This window comes from Brugia malayi (assembly GCF_000002995.4).
Source record: "Brugia malayi strain FR3 genome assembly, contig: Bm_v4_Chr3_scaffold_001, whole genome shotgun sequence".
NCBI lineage: Eukaryota > Metazoa > Nematoda > Chromadorea > Rhabditida > Onchocercidae > Brugia > Brugia malayi.
In genome coordinates, this window is record NW_025062477.1 from 7,165,903 (window position 1) to 7,178,201 (window position 12,299).

Below are 12,299 nucleotides of genomic sequence, written 5' to 3' on the forward strand. Positions count from 1 at the left end.
AACATCATAAAAAACGCAATTTTTATCACTAGTAGACCAATTTTTGCTTCCGAGGATGAACTTTTGATCATATATTTTTGGAGATATAAAATGTACATCGAATTCTATAAATAAATCAGTTGATGAATTAATAAAATAAATGTTGAAAATTCAAGTTTAGATTTTTAAGACAAGCACTCCTGCCTTAAATATTTTTGAAACCATTCAAATCGCCCTATGTTTATACTCTTTCTCTTCACTTCCTAGTTTTCCTATGGATCGAGTACTCGGTGACGGTGTTGAATGTAGTGGAATTTCGTATGGACCTGAAATAAAGATATTCATATTACATTATATTTTTGCAATTTTACTTTCAGAAAGATGAAGGTTAATATTTTGAAAATCGAAGGGACAAAATAAGAAGCTCGGAAGAGCCACTTAAAAAAAAAAAAAACAAAAAAAAAAAAAACAAAAACAAATGGATGACACTACAAAAGGAAATGATTTCCATAGATGTGATGATGAAGCAAGTCGAGAAAACAATATACAAGGATGAAAGAGTCAACAGAAAATTGATGAAATGTCAATATGTAAAACAGGTGAAACATCTCAAAAATTTATTAAAAGCAATACTAGCAATCTCTACTGTATGCACAACAAGCTGTCAGTTTTGGAAGCAATTCAGTGATTTTAGAAAATATAAACGATTTAGGAGAAACGGGCATTCAATACATTAACATCTATGCAGTGCCCAAACTTTATGATCTGAAAACCTAGCAGCTGAAAAAGACGGTGGAAATCTAGTCTAGTCCTTTTGTCTTTATAGAGAGCAAATTATAAATTGACTGTTAGCAAATTATAAATTGACTGTTAGCAAGGCAAAAAGCAAAGTCAAGAAATGAATGCAGATGACACAAAGCAGTTAGAAACAGTTTGATAACCATGAGGTCCACATTTTCAGTCTCGATCCCTCATTGAAATCATTGTACGAAAAAAAAAAATAAAACCTATAGCGGTGAGCAAGCTTAAAGTAAAGGAGTAATTACTGAAAGTTGGGATAACACAATTACCACATAAATTAACTTTTTAATCTTTACTCTCAAAGACGAGTCAATATAAATTGAGTGAAAAAAAGAAAAATGGTAGTATAATTTGTTAGTAAATCAAAGATGGGAATGGCAAATAGCACGTGCAAAAATTTTTGATTTTTCAATAAAGGTTCCATACTTGATGATACGGCGTAATCCAAAGTTGCATATTCGTCTGAAAATCAAGATATATTATAGATTTTTCATTTTCTTTTAGTTTGAAATGAAATATGATGAAAGTAGAAGACAAAGTTCGTTACTTCATATAAAAGCAAGTATACAAAAGAAATATGTACGTGTAACTGAAGAACTTCTTAGCTGCTCACTCTTAGCGATAGGTACTGGTTCATCCGGTATCACTTTTACCGGCACTGTCTCAATTGTTGGTCTACGGTACATTGGATTGTTGAATTCTCGTGTTTCAATTTCATTATGAGTTAAAAGTTCTTTGACATTTGGATAATAACTGAAAGCTGATAACGGTTCAATCTGAATATAAGGATTGGAAATTTAAATTTATGGATCATAGTGAACGAAGAGAAACCTCCTGAAATTACTACACTTCGCTGCTGCATTTCCTGTAAATAATTTGTCAGAAAAGCTTACGTAAGAATTGGAAAATCAGGATCCCTTTCCTTTCTATATTTTCTTCGATAGAAAACTGTTCCAAACGATAACAAGATAACAGCAAATAACAATGTTAGCAGAGCAGGAAACACCCAACTGCTACTTTCAGCATATTCTTTCATTGCTGCATTACCTGTAAATAATTCTATATATTTCAATAATATTCATCCCAAAATTGCGGACGTTGTTGTTATCTTCCTCACAAGAATTCTATCAGTTCCACTTTTCTGGCTGCAATTTCTATGCTTCTTAAATATAAAGGTATAAAAAAAGGATCTGAACAAAATACAATGGGATAAAAATATGGACTGAGATCTAACAATCTCTATCATTCATTAATCACGGTTAAAAGGAGCACAAACTAACTCACGTATAATACGGCATGGTTTTGTATGCAGATCGCAGCATCCAATCACATTATCGCACATTTCATTTTCAGAACAGTTACAAAGTAAGCTGCAGTTATTGCCATAATAACCTTCTAAGCAAACTGTAAATTCAAAAAACACAAAAATTTGTGTAATGATAGAGTATAAAGTGATCGTAAGATCGTAGAAAATTGTTTATCCTAACTCACACGGAAGAACATTCGCTACAAAGTTTTGTTTGCTGTCCGGCATAGACAGTACGAATTTTACGAATACTTCGACATTCCGGTCTTTGAGAAAAGCCATCTCCGTATATTTTATGCAAGAAAAAAAAAAAAAAAAAAACTAATCAGTTAACAAGTCAATACAAATTAAACTTGGGTTTGAAAATTCAAAACGTATACAGCTACTTTACCTTCACAGGTCTCCTGTGGTGTTTCGTAGTATCCAGAACAGCATTTATAGACAGTTACCTTCTTTTTCGTTGGTAACGCTTTATACGAGATCTTTGTACCGTTACTGAAGAACATTTATTTTGTACAGAAATTATGAATTTTGGTCACTCATTTGTGTGATTAGCTTTTACTAACATTTGTTTCATTATTCAAGATCTGAGAATTATATTCTCAAATATATGGTGCTCATATTTCCAATGTACTATTAACTATATAATGAATCTAATAAACGAAATATTTTGCTTCTTAAAGTTGGTGGTCATTTTTAGCTCATTACAAACATTTGTAACCATATATCCACTATATACTCACCAACCTACCTGTACTTAAATTTTAAGCATGACAATCATTGCGGCCTAATAGAATTTTTTGATGTACAACATTTGTTATCAACAAAAGACCGATGTAATAAAAAGATTATGTGGAAAAGAATTCAAATCAAATTTTAGAAAAAGCTGCAAACTTACGTCTTCACTTTACAACGGAATCCTTGTGAGACATCCCAGCAAGCTTGCGTTGTATGTAGCATAACAGTTTGTTCATGCTTCTGCAAGCTCAATTCCTCAGCTCTAAAAAATTAAAAACTATGAAAGACTGCCAAATACTTAAAACAATGGTCCAGCTATAATCATTTGAATTGTGATGAATGAAAAGAAATGACATCCTGAAAATGACCTAAATGGTAAAATCCATTTATTGCAATTATAGGCAGAACCAAATCAAAAGTCTGCATAAAACTGTATAGTTCAAAGTAGTTTAATGTCATGTTTTGCTGACTGCTTATCCAGACACTAAGAAGAAATGAACTATAAGTTAGAAAGCATTAAAGGGCTTAAGAACTTAATCTTGATCTTGAAGTAATCTTATTTTTCCTCTTCATTATTAAAAGTTTGCAAACAATATATTGTGTTCTTTTCCACTGCGTTTTGGTTGAAGTTTGGGGAAATTTTTGACTGTTTGAAGTTTTGAAGGATATGTTTTTGAATACCTTGTCTCGTGGTTTTATACATTTAATTCAAATCATTCAGCTTAGTGACATGATATTCATTTCTATGAAACAGCTAAAATAGATCCGTAACATTTGTCGCCCTGTCAATCAACTGGTATTACTTGGAATAAACCAGAAAAATAAAAAAAGGATCCACAACTTATATTCAACTTTGTCTGCTAATGATTTTTAACAGTGCACATAAATGTCATCCAAGATAAGTCTAAATAATGATGACGATGTAACATTTGTCATATAAAGAAATGAGGAGGAAGAATAAATAAAAAGGAAACCGATTACGCACTGCTCTAGATAAAATGATAAGCAAAGAATAGGACAAAAGGATGTTGAACCGATTATTGATTTTAAAATGGCAGCACATCTAAAACACTAAGCAACATTGAGTAAATTTAAATGCATTTTTCAAAGGAAATATTACGAGCGAAGCATAAAAAAGCAAAACATATAGCAAATATTTAATGTATAGATTTAAACCAAAAAATGCGATGGTTAAATATTAGCAATAAAAAATTTAGTTAGATCATTTTCTATTGTTAAATGTTATTATACCTTACTGTCATTAATATAGAATTTTTCGGTGTCTGAGAACTCATACAGGAGCATTAAAATGCGAAATAGACTTGGCAGTCCACCTATATCCTTCACCGAACACTCACGTTAATGATGATGGAATGTAATTAGAAAAAATATGAAAGATTAACAGTACGAAACATTAAACACAACAGAAAAGTTTCCATAAGCACTCAAAATTCGCTTCCATGAAATGAAATAAAGTAAAGATGATACTGGAATATTAAAAAAAGGTTATTAGTTGAGATACATAATGTAAAGTGAATAAACTATGAACCGCTCATGTGCATTCCAACTCCGAAACAAAACATTAGATACTGTAATAGATATGTACGCAAAAATAACATATTTATTAAAGTTATATCTTTAGCAAACATGGTCTTATTCCATATTTTTTGTAAAGCTCTTTTGTTATTTGATGCAGCAGATACAAAGAAAAGAAATCTAAACATATGCATAATACCGCCTTTAAAAACAATCTTCCTAACCAGATATGCAAGCAAAATCGGTTTTATTAAATCACAGTCCATACTCATTACAGATCAATTAAAGAACGTTTTTTTCTCTAATTTTATCTTCAAACTTTAATTTCAAACCATATTTCAAATTTATGTCTAACATCCAAAAAAACTAGTAAGTGAAACAGTAAAATATGCCATTAATAGCCCTGGACCACAAATTCATAAATAACTTTAGATAACTGTTTTTATCCGTACTTCACTCAAAGGAATCAAAAAAAAATTCGTTTTTTTAAACAAAAAAATCAACTTTTTTTTTCCATTTTAAAACATCTAGAAATGCGTGAAAGTACATACATTTCTTCTACTGGACACACATTTTCTGCATTCATCACAGCACCATCCACAGAAGGTCCATTAATTAAGCACAAAATAAAGGTGGCTATAGAAACTAATGTCGTGGCCGTTCTCATCATCGATCAAACTGAAATAAAAAGTGATTTTTTACTACAATAATCTTTGTCAGTGACATATTCATTACTAATAGATGATGTGCAGCTATCAGTAATAAATAATGAAAGAGTAAAAATCTCACCAATAACTTTATGCAGCAAATTCATAAATTTAGGATCATAACTATCACATTATCAGCGATAAATGATGCTAGAATGAAGGAGTTACATTTAACAATCAAGTTGTATTTTCCTGATTATGAATAATAAATTCAGAAAACCATAGTCCTGCTTTGCTAAGTGCGACAAAAAAACAGGATAATTTGCAGGATAAAAAACAATCATAAACTACGCGAATAAAACCAATAATACATACATTTTCATACAAACAGAAATCGATAACTAAGATGTGAATTAGTTTAAAACTTTGTGACTTTCAACTGGTTAATATCATGCTTAATTACTAAGCAAATGAGAATTTGTTACCATGGTCATTCGGTTATAGTGAAAGCAAGTGGTAATGAAACTTAACTAAATAAGTTTAAGAAGTCCAATTTTCAATACTAATATGTTAACAACATGTTGTTTAAAAATCGTTCATATAATGTAGGTGAGAAAAATGTCTATTTTTTATATTTTTCTTACATTTTTTTTACAAAAAAAAAAAAAAAAAAAACTTACTTAATGATGAGAAAAAAGCTGAGATTCTTTTCAGTGGCTACAATAGGATGATGGCAGAATGGAATACAAAGCGATTGATTTCTACTTTGTCTTGTTCATCAATTGATGACACATCATCGGTAGCACACCTTTTACCTGTTTACCTCCCAAATTGAGAGAGCGCATGAGAGACAGGGAGAGAGACAGTTGCAAATGGGAAGAGAGGCATCGAAATGGTGAAAAAGGGAACGGAGCGACACAATTACGAAAAATATTTCACAAAGATAGTATTTATGGAATATATGACTCATCTTATAACCTGTACTGATTCATCTTATAAATGAATACTTTAATCTTCGTGAATTCACTTCTGTGACGAGCTTATTCCATGTAGTCTTGTACTTCGTGACCAATCAGTGTCATCTTTTGTTCCCCTAAACTGAGTTTTCACAGTAATTAAGTACATTCATAAAACCTGATAAGAATCTTGATTACAAGTACTTACTTCTTGTTACTTACTGTGGCAACTGATGTGCTGTCTAGCAACTGACGTGTCATAGAGGAACGTACGTCAAGAATATTAACAGTGACATGCAAAATAATAAGATGACCAAAGCTGCTAAGGTTTACCAGTTTTTTAGCTATTCAAGAATGCTACACTGAGGAGATACCTCACAATTACTCCCAATCTCTGCTATGGTAGTCACACGTGATTACTTGTCTTCCCATCTCCCTTAATACGCTATCTTACAAATTTTACTATTCTATGTTTTTCCTCGAATTGCTATGCTATTTTCTTCAACAATCAATTCCTCTGACAAAGGTCAGAAGGGTGACACGTTTGGAGACTTTTAGTATTGTGAGGAGCGAAACGAAGAGATTTAAATCATTAGTAGTGACATAGAACAGTATTGCTGACTGATAAGAATGTTTGTTAAGTTGTCTCCTAGGGCACTTTGAAAAGAAAAATTGGAAGCATTGAAAAAAGTATCAAGCAGTTCCTCACAATTAACAATAAGAATTTTGTTTATGCATTGAATAGTTTCCTCCTAAACAATGAAGAAAAACTAAAAAATGAAAGAATTTTCAATTTATTTGCATAGCGAAGAGATTGGAACATTACATTAGTCATTGTAAGCATGAAATCTGAGCAAATGACTTGCTAAATTCCTCCTTAGTAAACATTATAAATACCAATAAAATTAAAATTGATAAAGATGAAAACAGTGCTATGGAATAATTAATTATTGATACAACATATGTAAAGGTGATAGTCACCGGATTTATGGATGATAATTATCGGATTTACACTTGTCCAAGAACCAATAAATCTTTTTTCACACTTTCCACTAAAAAAAAGTTTTGTCTGCTTTTTATACTTAAATGTGTCGAAATGATTATTTAAATGATATTGATTAGGAAAAGAATAAAGCAAATAATTATCGAACAAATACAAACTTGTTAAGAAGCACTGATAAAGCAAGCTTTTAGGGAGCAAATGTTGATATGCATCTTGCTTTTAGGTCCATCGCAAGCATTCTCCTGTGCAAAGCTCACACTAACGACTCATGGAGAGGATAAATACGAGAGGAATTGACGGTGAAGGATGAAGGACAGAGTGACCCGACCATTCCGAAATGGGTTATTTCCTGGACAATTACGAAACGTTAACTGAATGACAGTTTGCTCATTTCTTGCATCCGTCTTTTGAAAAGGACGGTTTCAGCGAGGGATTAATATAAAACATCGGAAATATAAACCGATCAATAGGTGCACTTCACTTAGACGTTCAACTTCTTTGTTTACTTTTGATAAAGCTAAATATAAACAGCTAGCGTTGATGGTGTTCAGCTTTCTTGATGGTACTTACTTGGTACATGAATATATTTGTTTATTTTCTAACACAGATTTGTGTTAATATAAATGGTTAAAAATAATTATTTTCGGGATTTTTCTATTTCCGCCTCAAATGAGTCTCATAAATCAGCGACAGTTCTTCCAAAATTGTATTTTTTTCAATTCCAACTTATCAATTGAAATTGCCTACAATTTCGAAGCAGATAAAGTTGACTAAAACAAGTTTGAAGGGAAATTTATGTGCAATAAAGAGTTACTGGAAAAAATAAACTTTAACTCATAAATCATACTACAATGACTAATCAATTTTGGTGCATTTGGCACTTTTCGTAATTTATTTTTGCTAATTAAGGAATTTTAGAAGGAGAGAATATAGATAATGGAATACAATAAGAATGAAAATTACATGAGGGAATCAGAAAAGTCACAAGGAATGGCAATAATAACATTTCCAACCAATATTGAAAGTACAGGAATTTGAAGCACTTCAAAACATCGATGCAAAAAACGCCAACGTCCACCTTGACTGAAAATCGATAGCATCTTTTGTTTATGTTCAAGTTGGAGATGGAAACAGAAATAGAACAGTGTATCATTTAGCGCTTAGTCAATGAAGCGAACAGTAATTTTATGATTACTCACAAGAATAATTGCAAATGATTTTTGAAATAGTTTAGATTTCTGAAATTATTCAAGATATGATGTTGCAGTTATCATGCAATTATGTAAGAAAAGCATTTGACCTTTCAATTGGCCTTCATTCATCTTACCTCTTTCATTCTCGAGAAAAAGAAAGAAATGAAATGGAAAAAGAAATTCGTTATCAGTACCAACCGGAATACTGAATTTCGAAAGTGAAGTGAACTTCGAGGAGATAGACAGTAATTAATCGAATCTTTTTAGTGATGTCGAAATAGTTGAGTAATTCAAAAAATGTGAAATTAGAATGACGACGCCAATTATTATTTATATGTAAATGTTAAAGAGGAAGAGATGAGGAATTCATTATGGGTCAAGGAAATCAGAGGTATAAGGTAAGAAGTGCTTTGGTTCAGAATCTTTTTACTCAACAAAATAATAAGCACAGGAAGTCGAGGTTATAATGAACAATTAGTTGGGCAATTTAACATAAAATTTATAAACAATTAACTCATGAGTATTTTGTATATAGATTCCACACACTTTGTATATGGATATCGAACTTTAACTCTAAGGAATTTACTGCTTATTCGCTCTCCTCTTTTGATCTAAATCAATTCTAGGACAATCCATGCAATCCTAAACTTCGTGAAAAGCAATTTGGCTTGCAATCAGAGACTCTTTGTTTACTGAAGCTGTCCTAGGCCGATACTTATTAGAAGTATATATCTTTCTCAATTTCATTGAACTCTGAACTTCGAACCATCCCTTAACTTTTCGCTTGAAAAAAACCTTTTTTTGATGAATCCAACTGTGTCATGTGTGAAATCATTTGTATTATATGATGATCTTCTGTGAAGGACATTGTAGAAAATCGAGTTTCTTTATTTTTTATTTTCCTCAATTTATGGATTTCTGAGAACTACTCGTAATATAGTGCTATTGCAAGAATGTTCCGTTTTCTGAATGCCTGTGTATAATAAATGCACTAAACATGAAAAAAATGGCACATTCTGACATTAAATTCATTGCTCACTAAGCTAAAATCACAACGCAAGTAATTAATCTGTGTTAAACTTACTTCCTTACTCATTAGTAAGACAGACTTGTACAGGAACTCTAATAATTTTCTTGCAATTTCTTATTATTCACCACAGAATACTTTCAATTCAAAGTGAATTAAAAGAGCTAACGCCTAGATATAAATATATTAGCAAAATTTGCAAAAATTAATCATTTAAAGTGTCTAAAAAAAGTACTCTATGAGTGTCAACCACTTGTTATTCTTTGCCATCTCGAGAAGTAAAGAGCTACTTATATAATGCTACACAAAAGTGGTGATCAATTGAAAATACATCTCTGGTGGGTGATATAGTTGACGAAGATGAAAATGTTTCTGATCTGCATGGTCTGTAATCAAAAAATTATAGTGGAGTAAATTACTAGGCGTGATCTGAATAAGCGGACGTAAAAAGCAATACAAAAATTGCTTGGAAGAAAGAGGGAGGACAAAGCTTTTCTGTATCCATTAAAATTAAACCTGCGAAATAATTTACTGATAAGTTAACAGTATAACTCAAGAAAATTTTAAGTTGAGGGAACAGAGAGAAAAATAATCGACTGATTTAGATAAACACTCAACAAATTTCTCGAATAAGCGAACATAAATCCATGTGAATTCTGGTGCTACATCAAAATAAACAACAGAAAGGAGAAAAAAGAAAAGAAATTAACTAGTTGAGCTCTGAATTTCAGTGACAGAAAATACCTGTGATTCATTAAGGCGATGCTTCTTGCGCTTTACTGCAGTTACTATATGATGTAGAATTATACTTACTTTTAAAATGTTTGCTATTTGTTGACAAAGATTTCATTCTAAACATTTGAAAATAATGAAGTAATCCTGTAGATTACATAAACTGGCAGACTCGTACTGATTCAAAAATTGTAAAAAATGTAAGAAAAAAGTTATTTAAAAATTAAGCTGATAAAAGTACAAGCTTTTACCAATAAAATTGTTCCTTTCCTTTGGTAAATAATACAGTTTTAAAATTTCCAAAACTTGTGATATCGCATACTGAATAGCAAAACTTCTGAAAGTGGAATAAATTTTGATCTCGAAATTTAATTCCAACATTCTTCATGGAGCGTCACAAATAACAAAAGGGAGTAAAACGATTATCAGTAGACAACCAGAAGCAAACTGATTTCTCATGCTCCCCATATTATGCTCTCTCGTGTGGGAAAATACCTTGACAGAAATAATTTATTTTATTTTGAAAATATTTTCCTATCATATAAATAGAAGAAAGAAATTCCTAAAGAAGGAGTCGAGTCAAATGGTTTTGTTTCAAACATATTTTGACTCAGTCCAGTTAATCTTTGTTTTAAGGAGAGATAGAATGTCAGGACACTAGCAAATAAAACTTACAACAATTCATTTTGTTATTGAAGCTAAAACAATTCATTTTATCATTTCGAATTCCGAATACAGGTGCGGATATGCTTGTCTTATTGGGGAAGCCGAATAGAATAAGCAAAATCACTTTTTCAACCAAATTCCAATTTTCTGTCACTTCGCCTCTGAGTATTCGCTTTCATTAAATTTTTCATCATTAATTATTAATTTGTAAGTTAAAGTAATCCATCAAGTTCTCTTTATAATTCTCTACAATGAAAAATTTAGAAAAAACTTCTTTTATAAAGAAAACGATCAAAATTCGGAAAGTGAAAACACAAAGCAAGATAAAGCAAAGAAAGAAATAGAGAAAAAAGAAATTCAATGTTTTCAGGAACTTATGATTTCATAACCTCATAATTTCAAATGTTTGAATTTGATTTTTACTGTCTAAAAACAAAGATTGGAGGAAATAAGAAATGACAATAAGCGTTGTTTTCTAAAAATATAACTCCATTTAATTTGAGAGCTATCACACTGAGATAAGACTTACTTTTAAAATCTCATTAAATTTCAAAAAATTGGAGAAGTAACAAAAAGTTATGGAAATGAAAGTAAAAATTCGACGTTGAGTGTATTATTTAAGAGCATAATTACAATAACACTTATATTTAAATATAAATTAAATATGCATATCCTTTACATCTCCGCACAAGTGTATTTATAAAATTGCAAACAGTTTTTAATGTTATCTATTCTTGCTCGTCCTACCTGACCAAATGTTTTCAGTTATTTATGAGTTCAAAACATATAAAATTTTTTAGAGGTAGTTTACCACTTAGCCAAATTGATGCTAATTTTTCTTGATCATTAAAATTTTATTTCTCTGTAAGCAAAGGATCGTACATTAATCCAATGATAACTGAGTTTCAAGTTCTACGGAAATAATGAAATGAAATGTAAACTTTATTTAAAATAAAGAACATAATTTGCTCTATCTGAGGCATTTATAGAAAGTCAAAAAACTGATGAAAAGCAAATAAAATACAATAATTTATTGATTACTGTAATCAAAACCGATCAATATTTTCCACTATTAGAAAATCTTATACAGTCATCACTTTAATATAGATACGATTGTGAAATTTAGTTTAAAATTTCGAATAGCAAAAAGATCAGATTTTCATAAACTGTTGAGAAAAGTTTCTGCAAAGATAGTGAAAGTAGCAGAAGAGAAATGAAATGGAAAGAGCCTCCTCGTTGGTTTAAATAAATGTTAGGGCACTGATAATTTGTTAGGCTTTAATGCTTATCGCCGCTCCACAACTGCGATAAATATGCTAACTGTCGATAACAGTTTTTATATTTGGCACAGCAGACTTCCACACAGACATATGTATAGAACAATAGACGAAGATTCAGTCAGTTTCATTTTATCAAAGATGTCAAACTCGAAGAGCCTAGATCTTAGGTGAATAGTTGCATCTATCGGTGATAGAAGGCCTAACAGTGAATAATGAAAAAAACTGTAATATCGTTCTCCTCCATAACTACTGAAATCATAGGGAATTCATTTCTTCATTGGCTATCCTCTTTAACAAGAGTCATTAGCACATGGTAATTTTATCGAGGTAAATACCTTACCGACTAAAACCGGTACTGAAGACTTGTCTATTCCGATAAAATTATATACGATATAATGAATAAGAGAACATGCTAGATAGTCGAATTATTTCATA

The 12,299-nt window shown here is 30.9% G+C and overlaps 1 protein-coding gene across 2 annotated transcripts; it reads right to left on the reverse strand.

Moving 5' to 3' along the window:
- Positions 1 to 204: 204 nt before the first annotated feature.
- Positions 205 to 5,030, reverse strand: Bm12842 (Uncharacterized protein; the record flags this gene model as incomplete). 2 transcript variants are annotated; one of them, XM_043080258.1, is made up of 8 exons in its annotated part: positions 205 to 305; positions 1,207 to 1,242; positions 1,394 to 1,533; positions 1,674 to 1,827; positions 2,065 to 2,184; positions 2,478 to 2,581; positions 2,985 to 3,086; positions 4,912 to 5,030. In XM_043080258.1, 8 exons carry the CDS (start codon positions 5,028 to 5,030, stop codon positions 205 to 207), a joined length of 876 nt encoding a protein of 291 aa, XP_042936192.1. The 2 variants fall into 2 exon arrangements, with proteins under 2 accessions (XP_042936192.1, XP_001901063.1); XM_001901028.1 differs by having other exon boundaries at positions 1,364 to 1,533.
- Positions 5,031 to 12,299: the final 7,269 nt, after the last annotated feature.